At 43.0% G+C, this 19,899-nt stretch overlaps 1 protein-coding gene across 7 annotated transcripts in view; it reads left to right on the top strand.

The window, feature by feature from the left end:
* The window catches only part of RNF216 (ring finger protein 216), a 138,593-nt gene that overhangs the window by 27,487 nt on the left and 91,207 nt on the right, over nucleotides 1-19,899 (top strand). For all 7 annotated transcript variants that reach the window (XM_077758751.1, XM_077758752.1, XM_077758753.1 and 4 more), the window contains exons 5-8: nucleotides 3,765-3,867; nucleotides 5,226-5,390; nucleotides 12,262-12,376; nucleotides 16,543-16,682. In XM_077758751.1, coding sequence (XP_077614877.1) covers nucleotides 3,765-3,867; nucleotides 5,226-5,390; nucleotides 12,262-12,376; nucleotides 16,543-16,682 — 523 coding nt within the window. The remainder of the gene's footprint in view (nucleotides 1-3,764; nucleotides 3,868-5,225; nucleotides 5,391-12,261; nucleotides 12,377-16,542; nucleotides 16,683-19,899) is intronic.

Below are 19,899 nucleotides of genomic sequence, written 5' to 3' on the forward strand. Positions count from 1 at the left end.
GGTGTTCTTTAACCTCCATGTTTTTGGAGGTTTTCCAGACTTCTTCCTGTAATTGATTTCAAGTTTCAAAGCATTGTGATCTGACAGTGTGCATGGTATGATCTCAATTCTTTTATATTTATTGAGGGCTGCTTTATGTCCCAGTATGTGATCTATCTTGGGGAATGTGCCATGCGCATTTGCAAGTTCATTTTTAACATTCAGCATTTTTCAAGCTTTTTTTATCATGGACTTGGAATATAGAAACGGAAAAATGGACAAGGTAAAGATAGGTTAATTATCACAAATCAAGTGTGCATGTAACTACCACCCAGAAATCCTCAAAAATTAGAATGTTGCCACCATCTGTGAACACTGAAGATTTTGGGAAGATTTCCTATTTTTCTATTCTTTTGTGACTGGGTTCTTTCACTCAGCGTTCTGTTTCTGGGGTTCCTCTGTGCCCTGTATAACTATAGTTCATTCATTTTCGTTGCTATGTGGTATTCTGTTTGTATCAAAATACTGTTAATGTTTCCCTCTACTTTTTTTTTTAATGTTTATATTTGAGAAAGAGAAAGTATGTGAGCAGGGGAGGGGCAGAGAGAGACAATCAGAATCTGAAATAGTCTCCAGGCTCTGAGCTGTCAGCAGGGCTGACACGGGGCTCAAACTCCCAAGCTATGAGATCATGATTTGAGCTGAAGTGGACATTCAGCTGACTGAGTCCCCAGGCACCCCTTCCCTCTACTTTTGATAGACAGTTGAGTTGTTTCTACTTTTTGGCTTTGACAAATAATGCACCTTTGGACCTACTTCTGCATGCCTCCCATGGCTCTAGTCCTCATCATCCGTCTTCACCATCCTGTTGGCTACTGATATTTTCAAGCAAGAATTTTTTATTTCTGAATTTTTGGGGGCATCTGGGTGGCTGAGCTGGTTAAGTGTCTGACTTCAGCTCAGGTCGTGTTCTCACGGTTCGTGGGTTCAAACCCCATGTCGGGCTCTGTACTGACAGCTCAGAGCCTGGAGCCTGCTTCAGATTCTGTCTCCCTCTCATGCCCTTTCTCTGTCTTAAAAATAAATAAAACATTTTTTAAAAATTATTTTAAAAATTGAAAAATATGTAACAGAGTGAGAGCCTCTGAGTTCTGCCTTGTAGAATTCCATATCTTGGAGCTTTTCAGTATGTGATCTTTTTAAGATTCAAAAAACAAAATGAGGGGCACCTGGATGGGCGCAGTTGGTTAAGTGTCTGACTTTGGCTCAGGTCAAGATCTCATGGCTTGTGAGTTCGAGCCCCACTTTGGGCTCTGTGCTAACAGCTCAGAGCCTGAAGCCTGCTTCAGAGTCTGTCTCTCTCTCTCTCTATTCCTCCCCCACTCACACTTTGTCTTTCTCAAAAATAAACAAACAAAAAATAAAATACAAAATGAATGGGTCAGAGAAGAACCCCCAAAATATGGTTGGGAGTTTGTTTTGTTTTGTTTTCCAGAAATTATACTTCCCATTCTACCTCTGTGTCATATACTGTAATTTTGTGTTGTGCACTTTAGAAAATCTGTACAAACAGAAAAATCTTAAAAGGGTGAAATTTTAAAAAATAGCAGTTATAGTTTATTCCAGTACCCTAGCAGATCATCTTTCATGCATCCCACTTGGAGACTGTTGGCTTCACTCATGAATGACTAGTCTATTAAAGAAGCTTCTTTACTGTGTGACCTTTTTTTTATCTTTCCCCAAATTCCTAATACCTGGCAGTTTGTTGGATTGTGGTAGCCACACTTCCCAAAACATTACAAAGGCGCACGTTTGAAATGGAGGAGCTGCTCCACATCTGGGTTGTAGTATGTCCAGATGTGCATGCGAAGAGTTGTTTAGACCTTGAGGTTTTCTCCAAAGATACAGAGCGATTCTTGTGATGGCTAATCCTCAGGTCAGCCTACAAAAGACCTGTATAACTAGAGCGCTCATCACTTTGTGCTAGAACAGAAAATCTCCATTAGTGCCCTTGGTTTCAAAGGGAATTACGCTCAGAGTTTTGGACCAGGGGTGCCTCTCCTTGTTACAGCTGTGATGCAGGAAGAGGATTTTCCGTCTCTGGGCCTCTGACATGTTCCAATAGTACTATGTTCCAGTAGACTAGGCATGGCAGTCGGGAAGAGATCTTGCATGTGAGAAGCAAATGGGGTTCCTAAAGTGATGGTGAAGAAGATGTCAGCGGATGCTGACCAGGTCCTCGAGTAGGCTAAGGAGAGAGGGCTTTGCAGTCAGGCTGGTTCTGAGGGTCCTCAGGGGGTTGCAGAAGAAGCATGCCTCTCTATTGCTCAGTTCCCCCACACTGGCCTGTGAGTGAGAAGAGACGCTGGAGGGGAGTGCTTTTTCTTTCTCCTCCTCCCGTCTTTCTTACCTGCTTACCACCTGTCTTGCAAGTAAAGGCTCCACTGTTGGAGCCAATGCCGGACAGGAGAGACCTGGAAAGAATCATGGGGTGGAGTCATCCTGGGAACCGGCAGGAACAAGGGAAGGGAAAAGGATGGGGGCGGGGGGGCTCCATGCCCCTTTGAGTCCGTAAGCCTCCCTGCTGCTGCAATGACTTGTGCCACATGCCGCCCAGGCTTTTCCTGTCGCTGTAGAATCATCCCAGGAGCTCAGTTTGGTGCCACATTTGGTTGTTTCAGGGTGAAGAACCTTGCTGATTAACATTTGTTAAATCTGAGTGATGATCCATCAGTGTATATCATCTTACTCTATATCCTTGCCTTCAGAGTATTTCATGAGTGATAAAAGGACAAGGCTATGAGTTTGGTATAAAGAAACCAAAGAACTAAAACTAAAGAAACTTCACTCTTGGAGTTAGCTGTGTAAACTGAATGCCACCTAAGTTGCTCATGGGGACTTATATTGCCATAGGGTTACAAAAAATATTAGTTCACAGAAGGTCTTTTATCTTCCATTTATTTACTTAGCAAGCTGGTTCTAGTTCTTTGTTTTATTTTAATGAGAGAAGGGAGTATAAGCAGTGAAGGGCAGATAGGGAGAGAGTGAATCTCAAGCAGGCTGCGTGCTTAGTACAGAGCCTAACATAGGGTTTGATCCCACAACCCTAGGAACATAACCTGAGCCAAAATCAAGAGTCGGACGCTCAACCGACTGAGCCACCCAGGTGCCCCAGCAAACTATTTTTAATTGTGAATGTGAATGCATTTTCCCAGCCCTAATTTGTTAGTTTTCTTTTCTTTTTTAATGTCTTATATATCTCTGAGAGAGAGAGAGACCGCGAGAGAGAGACAGCGTGAGCAGGGGAGGGTCAGAAAGAGATGGAGACACAGAATCTGAAACAGGCTCCAGGCTCTGAGCTAGCTGTCAGCACAGAGCCCGATGCGGGGCTTGAACCCATGAACCGTGAGATCATGACCTGAGCCAAAGTCGGACGCTTAGCTGACTGAGCCTCCCAGGCGCCCCTAGAGTTTTCCCCTTCCTCTAAATTCTCCAGTTCCATACAGTTCAACCAGTAAGAATTTCAGAGACTTCATTACATTGACTAATAGAAAACTTCAGAGAAGTGCATTTATTATGGTTATTGCTTTTTAAAACTAGAAGCAAAAAGATAGAAAGTGTATGTTTTTTTGTCTATTTCATTTTTCCTATCTGCAAACATTTTAATTTCTTAAGCCAATCATAGTGTATGACAAGGCACATTATTTTTCAGACATCGTATTTGAATCAATGGGCAGGTGTAGGATTTGGAAGCACTTTGAAAATGATGTCATTTATTTTTGCAGACTTTGTAATTTTCTTCTGGAAAATCCAGATTATCCAAAGAGAGAAGACAGAGTCATTATCAACCCCAGTAGCAGCCTGCTTGCAAGCCAAGACGAGACCAAGGCAAGTGTTGTGCTCTTTGTTCTGCAGCCTCTCTCTACCTGGAAGTACTCTGCTGTTCTTGTTTCTGTGGGAAGAAAGTGCTTTGTCAGAACACATCCTTAAAGACTAGCTAGCAAAACGGGATCTCAGAATATATTTCTCCTTCAGTGGGATTTCCACCTGAGCCATTTTGGCTTCTGTGTTTAACATCTTTTGTTGTAACTCCATCTTCTCTTTCCCACAAAAAGTTAAACAAACCCTCCATATCTTTAGTCTTACAAAGCAAGTTTTTAAAATGAAGCAAGTATTGGCCAGGATTTTTCATTTCTTTTTTTTCCCTAATATTTTATTATGAAAATTTTCAAACCTACAGTAAGTAAAGCCAAAAGAATTTTATATTGATCACTCATATACCCAAGTACCAGCAGTACTATTAAAAGTTAACATTTTATTATTTCCACTTAGTCACATATCCAATTTTCTATCAGTATGTCTCTCGCATATTTCATTTCATTATGATGCATTTCAAAGTAAATCACAGAAATATCTGAACACCCTGCTCCCTACACACTTCTTAAAATGATCCAACCACTTTTTTTTTTAATGTTTGTTTATTTTTGAGAGAGCGATATAGTGCAAGTCGGGGAGGGGCAGAGAAAGAAGGAGATAAAGAATCTGAAGCAGGCTCCAGGCTCTGAACTGTCACCACAGAGACCGACGCAGGACTAGAACTCATAAGCCACGAGTTCATGACCTGAGTCGAAGTCAGATGCTTAACTGACTAAGCCACCCAGGCGCCCCACTGCTCCATACATACATAGCATGCATTTCATTGCCTAGAGTTCATTATCTGTTTATAGTTTTTCTTTTGATACAAGATTTATATACAATGCATATACTTATATAACTAAATCCTGTATCAAGGTATAAACAGTTTGATTTTCTAAAATCTTAATCATCATTTTTATTTGTAATCCTAACTGGCATTTAGCATGTTAAGTGGTAAAGGAAAGTCTGGATGAGAATTGCTTCATGGCTGCTCAGTCCTTCTGCTCTCCACACATTATTTTGACTCTCACGTATTCTCTAGCAGGAGAAGTACTAGTGGAAAGAAGATGGCTGAAAGATTGGTTTCAAATCCATGGCTATACTTTTTTACTAGTTCTGACTGGTAAAACTAGTCACCAGACTCTAGGGAGCTTATTTAACATCTCTGAGCCACTAATTTCTTCATCTCTGTGCAGGCCTGGTATCCTGTATAGAGTGATAATCAGTACAGGTGAGAGTTTTCTGTCCTGTAATAAGCAGTCCCTGAAGTGATCTCTGCCACGTGGGAAATGCATTTCTGTTCTCCTCATGTTGTGCCTCTCTCATTCCAGTTGCCTCAGATAGACTTTTTTGACTATTCTAAATTGGCTCCTCTTGACCAGCGCTGCTTCATCCAAGCTGCTGACCTCCTGATGGCCGACTTCAAAATGCTCAGCAGTCAGGACATCAAGTGGGCCCTGCACGAGCTCAAAGGACACTATGCAATCACCCGAAAGGTGCTCTGCTTGGTCGTCTTGGTGGGGTCACACCTCTTTCTGTGATAACGGAAAGAAGAGTTTAGCTTGCGGAAAGCGGGATGGTTTGTGATGGCAAAGAGCTGAGGAGTTTGTCAGGGTGAAGATAAATACACAAAGGTATTTGCTGATCAGGAGGAACTGAATGGAAAGAAATAGATTAGCAGCAGGGGAGTTGTAGGGGATCGTGGCCGGCTCACTTGGTGGAACATGACTCTTGATCTTGGGGTCATGAGTTTGAGCCCCACGTTAGGTGTGGAGACTACTTTTTTAAAAATGTTTCAAAAAAGAAACAGGGAAGTTCTGGTTTACCCATGAGGACATGGAGGGTAATGGATGTTAGGTGCAGGGCAGGATGGGTAGGTGTGAAGGGTGTGTTCCAGTGCTCCTCTCTGATATCCTCCAGCTGGGCACAGGTCACAGGATAAATATGGCCTCACCCTGAGTCTAGCTCCTTCACCCTTTAGATTGCCGAGAAGATCCAGGCAGCTGTCCACAAACTCCTCTAATTGTAGGTTACTCTTAGGTAAAATTACTCTAAGGGGAATGCAGAGTTAGTGCTTTCTATTTCTGAATCTCATTCCTCATGCTAAATAGGGGGTGCCGTACTGTCAGGGAAAAATGAGTGAGCTCCCCCTAAAGCTAGCGAGCACAACAAAGAAAGGGTTCTTCCATCTGTAGGCCCTGCCCAGCATCTTTACTGCTCCAGTGGTGTCCAGATGGAAAGTGAAAGAACAGCTCCTGTGTCCTGGGGGTGGGTTGGTCCTGGTAGTAATGTCCCTGGTCATCCCCCAGCCCGCTCATGACTTGGATGGGAGGTTGTAAAGGTTTGTGGTTCCCCTTTTATTTACACTTTCCTTATCCCTTTCCTGGTCTTTCTGGCTCTTTATGTTTTTTTATGGTGTCTGCTTGCTTGGGTGGGTAGTTTGAAAATTTACAGGGTTTTGAAATGGGGTGGGTTGGACTGTTCGAATGAAAGTGGGGTGTTTAAGGGGAAGTTCTGTTTGGCAGAAGCTAAAACCTGACGCACACTGTTAGAGCTCAGAACTCCTCCCTGCTGTATGCAAATGGTGCGTCAGAGCTCTGCCCTGGACGGTGATTCCCACGTGGGTGGGGGGTGGGGACCACACCCAGAGGAGGCCGCTCCGCACACACGTGGTCGCTTAGTTTACTGACTTATGCATGTTCACTGGAGCCCATCACAGTTCCCTGGATTTTTTCCCTTCTTATTATGAACATCAAACACACAGAATTAGCAACTGTATTGTAACGAGCCCATGCTTATCCATCACTCCACTCCAGTCACTGTCAGTCCTGCCCTTCCTGTTTCATCCTGCCCTGCCCACTCCGGCGTCCTCCTTCCCAGACTGTTTGGAGGCATATCCAAGGAATGTTTCACTTTATTTAAATCCGTAACAATTTCAGTGTTTACCTTTAAAAGATAAAGGCTCTTATTTGAAAAACATGAAATACCCTTATCACACCTTAAAAATTAACATTATCAGATATCCAGTCATTGTTCAAATTTCTCTCGATGAGCCAGAAACCTTTGGGCATACCGAGTTCCAAGTAAACTCTATTCATTGCAGTTGGTTGATAGGTTACTTAAATGTCTTTTAATCTATAACTTTTCTCTCCTTCGTCCTTTACTTTTTCTTGCTGCTCATTTGTTGAAAAAACTATGTTATTTATCCTATAGTTTTGACCATCTAGATTTTGCTGACTATATGCTGTGGCATCATTAACCGATTCTTCTGTGTCCTGTATTTCCTATCAATTGATAGTTAGATCTAGAATCTTGATCAGATTCAGGTTTGATTCCCCTTCCCTTTGAATTTTAATCCCTCTTCTGCCAGGAAGTTCTCTAATTTTGAGCAAATGTCTTGAATGTGTGGAGTTTCAGTTTCCTCGATGAACAGCCGATGCTTACGTGGCTATTGGGAGGGAGAATCAGATCGGATACGGTGTAGAACAAGCCCATCATAGCGGTTCACGTGTTTCAGGTTTCAGGAAGACATTCCTTCCCTCCATACTTCCTTCTGTGTGCTGTGGGAAGCTCATCAAGTCTCTGTGTTTAGAAATTGGTAACCGCCTCACTGTGTGATGTTAAGAGTCAGTCCTTAGAGTAACATCACAAGAGGACAAGAGCCTTCGGTGGTTGGGCCTCCTTAGGTTCGCAGCACTGAGTTCCCACTGGAGGGGCCTAGGACGCTAGGGCCTGCACCGCTCTGTTCCCAGCCTGTGCTGTGGAGGCCAAGGGCACAGGAAGACTCGGCCCCAGTGCATGTGTGGTTGGAGATATTTTAGCTCAACTCTTTTTACGGACATATCCTGTGGGTAGGTTTCTCGCAGACCACAGTGCAGCTGCAGTAATGTTTCTTCTGGCTGTTACCGTCTGTAGAGACAAAGGTACCCTAAAAAATAAGTAACTTCTAAACTGGAGGGAACAGGTCATCCTTAAAACTCACGGCAGGAACTACTTGTTAAAATGAATGTTAATTTTTATCAAAGTAATTTTTAGCCATAGCTTTAAAAATCAATTCGTGCCAAAATTCTTATTTCTAATTTACTTATTTATTTATTTTTGATAATTTTTTAAACCACAGTGTGAAACCCCTTTCCTCTTTCACCCCCTTCCTCTGTTCTTCAGAGACAACTCAACGCTTTAATCTCTTTCTTCTAGTACTTATCTTCATACTTACTAACACATGCTTATGCTCAGTTCATCAGTTTTAGAAATTATTTTAGTTTTATAGTAGATGGGGATATACATGTTACCCATACCCATGCACCTTTTTGATACACGGTCTTTGTTAAATCTGCTTTTAAAGTTTTTACTATGATTTATGAAAATGTTCACTGCTAGGGAAGATAATATACTATAATGTTTTCTTTCTTGAATTTTCCATCTTTCTTGGAGTTAAAATTGGTTGCCTTCATTTTTTCATTTGCTTTTTTTTGTTGTTGCTTTGTTTTTTGATTCTCTGGCTAAGTCTTTTCATGGCCAACAACTCAAAAACCCAGTTCTGCTGTCACCTGCCCATCAGTTCTCACTTCATTTTTTTCCCTTTCCTCCTCTGCACCTGTTACATAGCTGTCAGCTTGGGAGTTCCCTTTGCCTTTGGATGGAGATTGATCCTCTGAGTTCTAGATCCTGACAACTTTCTCTTGTCTTCGTTTACACACTCACACATGGCTGATAGTACCACTGGGTTTCTCCTCTGTAATTCTGCCACAGATCTAACGGTCTCTTTCCTTCAGACAGTGTGTTGAGGGCTTGCTGAAGGCCATGCACTACGAGTGTCCCAGTGAACAGCGCAAGGTCCTTTCCCCTGTGGAGCTTAAAATACTAGCAGATGGTGTCGTCTTTTTTAACTAGCCCTTCTATTCTCCGCCATGTGCTCATGCTGAGGGTGTCCACTCCCCACCCTTCCTAGATGTCTCCCCTGTGTACTTTAATGATCACCTCTGTCTCCATGCAGGCGAATCATCCCCATTTCTAGACCTGACCTCCACCAGGCTCCACTGAGGGGTCTCTGGCCACTTCTCAACTTTTATTTCATCAAATGCCCATTGTATGTTTAGGTCCTCCCTTGAGGGAATTTTGGCTGTTGTCAGGATATCCTAAGAATCTTAAACAGCCTGTATCCTTGATTCTCAGGACCAATACCTTGAGTGGGGATTTGATTGAGAAATGCCAGCTAAGTGTAAGAGGAAAAATTATCTTTGTTATCCTGTATTTCTGTGTTCCTCTTGGTAGATTTTTTTTTTGAATGCTTCCTTTGTGATAGTTATCACCTAGACCCTGAGGACAGTGGCTTTTGTAGAACACAAATTGGCTTCCTTCCAGAGAGCTTTCAGTCTATTTGAGAAGATTAAAGGGGAAAAAGGGGAAAACAATGTGGTGTTACAAAAGTGAATAAAGGCACGTGGGAGCACTAGGAAAGAAACGAGGGTGTTGTTTGAACAGGCTCTTTAGGGAAAGAGGTTTTCACTAGAGGAATCTTAAGTGCACAGGTAAGAAAAAGACCACAGTGCCTGTGGGTGTGTAGGTGTGAACTCTAGCAGTGCTTGAAAGGAAAGAACTCTGGGGAGCCTGGGTGGCTCAGTCAGTTAAGCATCCGACTTTGGCTCAGGTCATGATCTCACGTTTCGTAGGTTTGAGCCCCGCGTTGGGCTCTGTGCTGACTGCCAGCTCAGAGCTTAGAGCCTGTTTCAGATTCTGTATCTCCCTCTCTCTTTGACCCTCCCCTGCTCATGCTGTCTCTCTCTCTCTCTCTCTCTCTCAGAAAAAAACAAAACATTAAAAAAAATTAAAAAGAAAGGAAAGAACTCTGATTTATATATTTTTTGGTCTGTTTGGCTAGACATTTAGTTAATATTAAGACAAGGGCTGATCATTACAACTACTGAAGTAAGATTGTGAAGGCTCCTTAATTCGTTGGCAACATCTGTTTTAAGATACAGTTTCCTGACAAGGACCAGTATGGATTCTTTTCCTGCTAAGTAGAAATAGTATTTAAATGGGATAAAGGTAGTGTTTCATCTCCAGACAGGAGGGTGTTGTGGTTACAAACCCAGTGGGCTGCCAGTTACAGGCTCTGAGTTCACAGTCCAGTTTCATCAGTTCCTGATAAATGGCATCTACCCTTTTAGTCACCTCATTTATAAAATTCAGATTATTGTACCTGTCCTGGTTTTTTTTTCCTGGATTTTTGCAAATAGCCCTGGTTCAAGGATGGAATGTTTACCTCTGGGTAAAACTTGGTATGAATTAGTGGCCGTGCTGCTGAGTACAAACGTGACATTTAGCGTTAGCGGGGAATACTTCAGATAGAACTCCAAAAAGAAGAAACAAAGCAAGGGAGGACGTTGGTCAGGGAGATGGAAAGGCAGTAAGATGACTTGCGCTGTGGCCATCTCTTGGTGGGTTTCCCTGAACCGCTCTGGGAGGACCTGGTGGTGTCAAAGGAAAGAAGGAGGTTTAGTCGTGCAACTGGCCTGAGCTTATATCCCAGCATCAGTTAACTTGCCTGGGAGCAGGTCCCTCCTCTGTAAGCCTTGCTTCCGTCTGCTGTGAAAGGGCACCTCCTTCAGAGGTTCTGTGACATGAGCACTATCGATGCCACACAAAGGGCTTAGCTCACAGCAGTGTGGAAGTGCACGGCCATTCCATCCGGTTCCTAGACCTCCGATTTTGAAAAGGAAGGGATGGAAGGCAGTGAAGGTGAAAGGGTGAGTCTCCCTCTTTTGTAGCTGGAACACTTGCTCTCTCTTGCTTTCACTTTACCAGAGCTGCTCCCCTCAGACATTCTGAATGTGACTTTTTAACAACTTTCCTGTAACATACACATCCCTGGATCTTTTGTTGCTCACCAAATGGGTGTAAAGTGCAAACTGTGCAGCTCGCTGCGGATACCGCCTTTGTCTGTGGAGGGGATAGCATGAAGTTCATAGTCCGTGGTGGGGATATAACATGAACCCCGTAGTCCATGGAGGGGATAACATGAAGTAGAATCAGACAAATAAGTATATGATTACCATGATCAGCATTTTGAAAGAAAAATGTAAGGTGCTCAGGAAGAGTGTAACAGGTGGACCAGGAGGCCCCGGAAGGACCTCCCTGAGCAAGAGACTTTAAGCACAAACCTTGAATGTTCTGGAAGTAGGAGTTGGGTGAGGGAGTTTGGAGGGATGTCTCCCCTGGGATGAGGAATACTGTAAAAGAGCTAAGTGGAAGGGAAAGGATCATGAAATCCATCTGGAAAGCGTTGAGTTGCTAGCATGTTGAGTGAGGTCCATGAGGCCTACAGGTACAAAGAATCCATCTGGGTGCTTGAATGGCCAAAAGAGGTGGGCTCGGGTTCATCAGCACACACAGGGTGACCTCGCCACCCTGGATGAGGTAGGCACAGGGAAAGAGCCAAGGCTGCCCAGAGGCTTCCCTGCATGTAGAGGCCAAGTGGAGGAGGGTGGTGAGGAGAAGTGGGCAAAGAGGGCACGGGATGCCAGGAGGGAAGGGCAGTCCGCGTCATCAATGCTGCCGAGAGGCCAGGTAACGTGGGGACTAAAACTCGGGGGCTGGAGTTTGCCTCCTGTTACCAAGGAGATTAGCTAGTGGAAAGATGGGTTTCGGTGCCCGATGGGAAGGGGTTGGGAGACATCCAAGAGTCTAGATGAGGATACAGTAGACAGATGACCGGGCGCCTGGGTGGCTCAGTTGGTTAAACAGTGGACAGATGACCCCTTCGACAGGTTTGGGCTGGGGTGTGGTGGCTGCTACCTGAAAGGGGAAGGAGGAGAGGGTAGGGAGGATTTTTTTCCTTTAAGATGGCAAAGACTTGAGTGCATTGAAGTGTCATTTGGAAGATCTAAAACAGAAAGAAGCTTAGGGTATGGAAGAAAAGGGATTATCGCTGGCATAAGACTTTTGCCCTGCAGTGTGCTGTGCAGAGAGAGGACCCAGGTGAAGCCGCAAGGAACATCGGGGTGTTCATGGAAAGTGGACGGGGAGTGCTGGCCAGAGGTAGACTATTTAGGGGATGCCTATCAAGTGGAACCCACCAGCCATCTGTTAGGTGACCATCCCTGGACGTGGTCGAGGACGGCTTGAATAGTTGCTGTTACCTTATGTCTCCCTTTGTCAGTTAGCCTTTGCCTCTGCCCTTGTAGCAGTTTATGAAAGAACAGAAAATAATAAAATGCTCCCTGTTTGTTTTGCTATGGCCCATTTCTGGTAAGCCGTACGTCTGAAACTGTGTGTCAGAATGAGGTTTGGGGACTGTCTGGCTTTCTTTTCATGTATTCTTGTGTCCTGTTTATGGCGGTAACCTCTCCCTTTCTCAATTTTTAGGCCTTTTCTGATGCCATTAAAAAATGGCAGGAGCTATCGCCAGAAACCAGTGGAAAAAGAAAAAAGAGAAAAGAAATGAATCAGTACTCTTACATAGATTTCAAGTTTGAACAAGGTAATGGCCAACTTTGAGTTTTGCTGATAGTGTGTAGCGGCCGTGCAGACCACCTCCTTCCCTTGCAGCCTATAAAGGCCAGTCATGGCAGAGCCGTTCTACCAGGCCAGCCCAGGAATCGACCACATGGACTGCTTTGAGGGTACATCTGTATGTTTAGAAAGTGGCTGTGGTTGCCACCTGCCTTCTTTCTGCCTAGCAAATACCGTGACCAGAACATTCTGTACAGTATCAGAGCTTATGTGTGGGAAAATGTTCAGAGACACTCTCAAACTTGGGGGTTGGAGCTGGTCTTCCAGGTTTGACAAGAATTAGCTTTATCTCTGGTGCAGTTATCTAGACCAGAGGCTGATTGTGTGCCCAAGAGGGTGGCTTCTGCACAGGAAAAGCACACAGCTCCTGAACAGCCACTTGTTTGTTGAACATTCTATTGTTGATGAAATAACTGCTGTAAGCTCTTCCAGAGGGGTTACTTCAGGTTGGATTTTGCATCAGATCTGAGCCTAGTCATTGGTGACCAATAAAAGAGTGTACTGTGTAAGTGTTCCTGTAAATTATGTCAGAAACAGGATTATTTCCCTTTTGTTTTCTATTTGCCTTTCTCTCAAATCTGTACTGTTATGTAATTTGATTGCAGGTGTGACTAAACGGAAACTCTGGGAGGTAACCATAGAGTTGGAAAGGGTTTGGGTTTCTGAGCTCCTGAGGATCTAAAAAAAAATTTTTTTATGTTTATTTATTTTTGAGACAGGGAGAAACAGAGCATGAGTTGGGGAAGGGCAGAGAGAGAGGGAGACACAGAATCCTAAGCAGGCTCTAAGCTCTGAGCTTGTCAGCACAGAGCCCAATGCGGGGCTCGAACCCACAAACCACAAGATCATGACCTGAGCCGAAGTCGGACACTTAACTGACTGACCCACCCAGGCGCACCTGAGCTCCTGAGGATCTAAAAGGAAACCCGTAGACTTTGACTTGTGAGATCCCCAGGCTAGTCTGTGGTGCAGTGCTCTCTGCCATGACATTCCACCAGTTTCGCCAAAGACTGAGAAAGAAGGGATGGTGTGTAGGTGGTTCTTCGTTCAGCTAGGTTTATCCCCAGTTTGGACTATAGGCATCCCAGTACACAGTCATTCCATACTGGTTTCTAACTTTGAGTGGTAGAGAAAAGGAAGTACCACTTTGCAAGATGGTCCACTTCCTTGTTGGTCAGCTCTATCTTTTACAGAATTCTTTTCTAATAGGTAAAAATGTTCCCGAAATTTCCTGCCATGAGTATACTTCTTGTCTCTGAAAAGACTTGGAATCTGTTGCTGCTTCATCTTTCTGACTGCCCTTCTCTGTGTGCCTCCTCTGCTTCTCAGAATCTCCTTGAAAGTCTGGGTGAACATAGTCCACACGAATCTGCTGCATGGAGACAGCACACAGCATTGATATTTACCACTTACAGATACACTTAACCTTTCTAGACAGAAGTTTGTAAATATAGATAGTCTGAGAGTCCTCTGTTCCAGGAACCTAATTTTTCACCTTTTTAGCTGTTTTCCAGCCAAGCAGTGCTATTGGGTTATACCTTGCTTTGCTCAAAGAGGGAGACAGGATTCTCCCTCCACTGTCCTTTTTATGGTTTTATGAGCTGATAACTACATAGTCTTCTCATGAAGAGTCTGGGTAGCATTTAGATGTAAAGTGAACGTTAATGAAAATAACAACCTATCATCTCTTGCAAAGCTGACCAAGAAAAAGAGGCAAATTACCAGTATCTAGAGTTGTCACCCTTTTTAGGGTATATCACTGTTGACCCTACAGACAGCCAAAGGGAATGCCATGAACAGCTTTACACAGACAGATTCGACAAATGAAATGGACCAGTTCCTCAAAAAACACAAACTACCAAGACTTACTCATGTTAAAATAGATAATTTGGAAAGCCCTGTAGCTATTAAGGAAATTGAATTCATAATTTTTCAAATCTTTCAAAAAAGAAATCTCCAGCCTCAGTTGATTTTCCACTGGAAAAGTCTTCCAAACTGTTTAGAAGAATTCACACGAATTCTACATGGTGTCTTCTAATAACAAAAGCAGGCAAAGACAGTACAAAAAAATAGATCAATATCCTTCATAAAAGACATGCAGAAATTGCTAACAGAATATTAGCAAATAGGACATAACCATATGTAAAAAATTGTGTGCCATGACCCAGTTGGGCGTATTCCAGGGGTGCCAGGCTAATTTCATATTTTGAAAAACCATCCGTATAATCCACCATATTAACAAGCTAAAGAAGAAAAATTACATGATCGTATTAATTGATTTCAGAAAAGGCGTTTAACGGTATTTAACTCCTATGCATGATTAAAACTCAGAAAGTTAGGAATTTGAGAGGAGCTTCTTTAACTTGGTAACATCTACAAGAAAACCTAAAGCTAGTATCCTATTTAATGGTGAATCCTTTCCCCCTAAAATTGGGAACGGGGAAGGATGTCTATTTACTGCTATTCAACATGTACTGGAAATTCTAGCCAGTGGAGTAAAGGCACACATCAGAAAGGAAGAGATAAACTGCCTCTATAAGAAGATAATGTGATTGTCTACTCAGGAAACTCTAGGGGTACTTCTAGAATTATTGAATATGTTCAGTATCATTGCAGGGTACAAGGTCAACCTACAAAAACCAATTGTATACCAGAATGAGTATGTGGAAATCAAAGCTTAAAATGCAATACTGTTTATAATTACTCCCCCATACCGCCAAATTAAATATTTAGGTGTAAATCTAACAAAACATGTACAGACCTTGTAAAACTACAAGTTTACAAAAACTACAAAACGCTAAAGAAAGAAATGAGAGATAGAAGTCAGTGGAGACATGTCTCGTGTTCATAGACAGGAAGATTCAGCATAGGAAAGACGGAACTCCTCTCCAAATTGATACACAAGCTTAATGTAATTCCTATCAAAATCCCAACAAGACTTTTGATAGCTACAGGGAAACTTATCCTAAAACTTACAGGGAAAGGCAAGGTACTGGAATAGTTAATTTAATTGTTAAAAAGAATAAAGTGGAGAACTCTCAAAGAACCTTATGTAGAAAATATTGATAAAGCAAAAGGTATTCCGAAGAAGAGACTTTAGTGAAAGATTAGAAGGCCTGAGTGGAATAGACAGTTTTCTAGGAAATGTAAGTTATGAAATCACAAAAATAAAAAACCTGAACAGGGCAATTACACAGTCTGACATTTGTCATTCGGTTGTGTTTTATTCTAAATGTTACTTATCGTGAATTGAGGTACTACTCTTTCAGCTCTTCTGTAGGAAGATGTTCACAGTAAAAAGTTTAAAAAACATTCATCAGATGGCTGTGCACCTGCCAGAATGGCTACAATTATAGGCTGACAGTACAGGTGGTGAGGATGTGGTGTGACTGGAGCTCGCACACGCTGCCAGAGGAGGGAGAGTGTACGTCGGCACAACTCCTTGGAAAATTGGCACTGCTTTCAGAAGCTGCAGACATGCAGCTCTATACATATCTGTGATCCAGCACTTCGGCTCCTTCACACGTGCTCAGCTGAAGTGCAGCCATGTTCAGCGACCCTGTTCCTAGTAACCCAAAACTATAAACCCAACTGCCCTTGGTAGAATGGATAATAAACGGGTATGTTCGCACCGTGCAGTTCTGTCAGGACAGGAGGGACCTTCCAGTGGGAGCATAACGAGAGAAGAAAACACGGAAGCCAGAAAGTGCATGGTACGTTAGGGAATGGTACGGAGCTGAGTTTTCCCAGACTGTAGAATGTGTTCTCGAGATGGGTCACCTGGGGGGTTCAGTCAGTTAAGCGTCCGACTTCGGCTCAGGTCATGATCTCACAGTTCGTGGGTTCAAGCCCTGTGTCAGGCTCTGTGCTGACAGCTCAGAGCCTGGAGGCTGTTTTGGATTCTGTATCTCCCTCTCTGACCCTCCCCTGCTCATGTCTCTCTCTCTCTCTCTCTCTCTCTCTCTTTCTCTCTCAGAAATAAACATTTAAAAAAAAAAAAAAAATGTGTTCTCGAGAGTCACAGACGCCCTGCTAGAGGTTGTGGGGGGACCAGGCCACAGAAGACTGGGATGGCCGTCCTGAGTTCCTAGCAACCGTAGTCTGCATGATCTTGTGTTGTCATATATCTTCTAGGCGACATAAAAATAGAAAAGAGGATGTTCTTTCTGGAAAATAAGCGGCGACATTGTAGGTCCTACGACCGGCGTGCCCTTCTCCCAGATGTGCAGCAAGAGCAGGAGTTCTATGAGCAGAAAATCAAGGAAATGGCAGAGGTAGGAGGATGGACTTGGGGGTGTTTCTGGGGTTCTGGTTTGCTCTTAGGGCTTAGTTATAGAACAGCCTTTTAAGGGGAGCCTGGCTGGCTCAGTTGGAAAAGCATGTGACTCGATCTCGTCATGAGTTCAAGCCCCACGTTGTGGTGTTGCAGATTACTAAAAATGTTGGTTTTTTTTTCATTTTTTTAAATTTTTATTGAACGGGAAAGAGAGGGAGAGAGAATGCCAAGCAGGCTCCATACTCAGCACAGAGCCTCACACAGGGCTTGATCCCACAGCCTTGGGGCCATGACCTGAGTCAAAATCAAAAGTCAGATGCTCAACCGACTGAGCCATCCAGGTGCCCCTACTTAAAAATCTTTAAAAAAAGAAAAAAGTCTTTTGAGATTTACATTTTCTTTCAGGTAGTAGATTTTCATAAACTATAAAGCTTTTAAAAAAAGAAAACTAAGTTTTCTAATGATACTGACTAAAGTTCACCATTTCATAAGTCAGATTTATATTAGAGAATTTTAATTGGAGCTTCGTAAATATACCTATTTCACCTCTGTCGGCCTCTAATGATGCAAAACAACCGGAGAGAGAGAATTTAGCATTTCAGTTCTTCCGAGTAAACTGTCAAGTGTGCAAACCAACCAGCATGTTTATGTGTCGGTTTTTTGCTTTGTATTTTCTACACCAGTGGCTCTCAGATTCGGTGCATGAACCCCTGGGCTCCCCAGACTCTTTAGGAGACCTGCGAGGTCACATCTTTCACCCTCATGAGACCTCATGTGCCTTCCTCGTTCTGTTGAATTCGTACTGACAGAATAGCAGCAGCGGTGGTGCCTCGGCACAAATCACATTGGTGGCACCAGACTGTGCTAGTAATCACTTTCTGCGCCACCAGCCAGTCATATTTTAAGAAAGAAGCCAGTGTTCTAAAAACGCCTTTGAGGGGCGCCCCGGGGGCTCATTCAATTAAGTATCTGACTTGATCTTAGGGTCATTAGTTCAAGCTCCGTGTTGGGCTCAGCGCTGAGCTAGGAGCCGCCTTTTAAATAAATAATTTAAAAAAACAACTTTTTTTAATTAAAGTGCCTTGCATGAAAGAGTAAGATGTACTTCTTCGATCAAGTTTTGACCCCTGAACACGTCACCTTTCGATGCTCTCTGTGACACCCCGGGAAGTTGGCACAGTGCCTCTGCTGTCTCAGGAAGTGCTGGTGCCTTCGTGCTGCAAGTTGCCAAATTAGGCCCCTTTCCCCCCACAAACCCCTTTTTTTTTTTTTACTTGAAAAAGTGCTGACAGAAAAACTTATTATTCAGGAATAGGCACTGGGCAGACATTATTTCAAAAATGAAGTAATAGTAGCCAGTGATAAAATTCTAGTTCTTGAGCAAAAATTAAAGTTTTTGATCCACCTGTCACAGTAGCCTGTCATCTGCCACATTAACAGCTGTTAGTGCCCCTTGCACTTTAATGGATCTTCCACATGTTTGTGGTTTTGTCACGTAAATGACTAATTCGTGTATTATGTGGGTCCTGCAGATGCTGGCACATTTCATGGTATAGCATCAAAGCATCGCAGCCATTAATTTCTCATCAGAACAGTGTTAAAAGGGGATACCTGGGTGGCTTAGTCGGTTGGGCATCTGACACTTGATTTCAGTTTAGGTCATAATCTCGTAGTCATGGGATTGAGCCCCAGGTCAGGCTCTGTGCTGACCGTGGAGCCTACTTGAAATCCTTACCCGCCCCACCTTGCGCTCTCTCTCTTCCCTGCCCCTGCACGATGCACTTTTTGCCTCTCTCAAATAAACTTAAAGAGTTATAAAAAAACTTTTTAAGAGAATTTTTGGGGAAAAGAGGTGTTAAAAGAGGTTTGCAGTATGGCTCCTTGTAGTCATTTTCTCCTCATCCACATTGTTCCACCTCTGGCCAGTGGCATCCCCTTCAGGTCATTGCCTCTGTCCTGGCCTCAGTCCTTCTTTACAGCATCCCTCCTTCCTCCAACCTGCTTTGCTTGACCTTGACCTGGGACCACCAGTGTCTCTACCATGCCTTATTTTCTTTTACTGGGCATTCATACTGAGATTTCGGTTTCAAATATAGTATATAGGGGTTTTGGGTTTTTTTTTTCTTTTTTACTTCTTTCATTTTGTTTGTACTTCTTTGCTAAAAATCTTGATTCTTTTTTTTTTTTTTTTAAGTTTGTTTATTTTGAGAGAGAGTGCAAGTGTGTGAGTTAGGGAGTAGCAGAGAGAGGGAGGGAGAGAGAATCCCAAGCAGGCTCTGTGCCCCAGAGCTCATGATTTTTAATAGCAGCATAATGTCTTGTTTTCTTCATTCTATACTATATACTTAATATTTCCAAAATAACAATCCAATATCATTACCAACAAGGCCACCAGATACAGCCTGAGCTTTATTTATGATTTTTTTTGTTTAATTGTGTCAGATTAAGAAAATGAAATCAAAATATCATAAAGTCACTAGAGACTGTGTGGTTATGTTACCTTGATAACCAGTGGGGTTTTGATATGATAAATGAGAAACCAGTTTGCAGGTGTCAAGGAGTTGGTTTTTTATTTGCTGTTATCTGATGTTATAAAATATTGTTAGTTCTGAAGTCAAAACTATAAAACTGGAAATAGATCTACTTTCTGTCCTATCCCTTCCTCCCATGACCCTTAAGTCCCTCTGTACATAACCATTGTTAATAGTTTTTAGTCTGGCTTTCCTCATTTTATGTAAAAGCAAATCTATTGAGAGGAGGTTGGGGCGCCTAGGTGGTTCAGTCAGTTAAGCATCTGACTTCGGCTCAGGTCATGAACTCACGGTCCATGGGTTCAAGCCCCACGTTGGGCTCTGTGCTGACAGCCAGCTCAGAGCCTGGAGGCTGTTTCAGATTCTGTACCTCCCTCTCTCTCTGACCCTCCCCTGCTCACACTGTCTCTTAATCTTTCTCAGAAATAAAACATTAGGGTTGCCTGGGTGGCTCAGTCGGTTAAACATCCGACTTCAGCTCAGGTCATGATCTCACAGTCTGTGGGTTCGAGCCCCATGTTGGGCTCTGTGCTGACAGCTCAGAGCCTGGAGCCTGTTTCAGATTCTGTGTCTCCCACTCTATCTGACCCTCCCTGGCTCGTGTTCTGTCTCTCTCTGTCTCAAAATTAAGTAAACAGTAAAAAAAAAAAAAAAAAAAAAAAAAAAAAAATAAAAAAAAAAAAA

Source organism: Crocuta crocuta, unplaced genomic scaffold (genome assembly GCF_008692635.1).
Source record: "Crocuta crocuta isolate KB4526 unplaced genomic scaffold, BGI_CrCroc_1.0 scaffold273, whole genome shotgun sequence".
Classification (NCBI taxonomy): domain Eukaryota; kingdom Metazoa; phylum Chordata; class Mammalia; order Carnivora; family Hyaenidae; genus Crocuta; species Crocuta crocuta.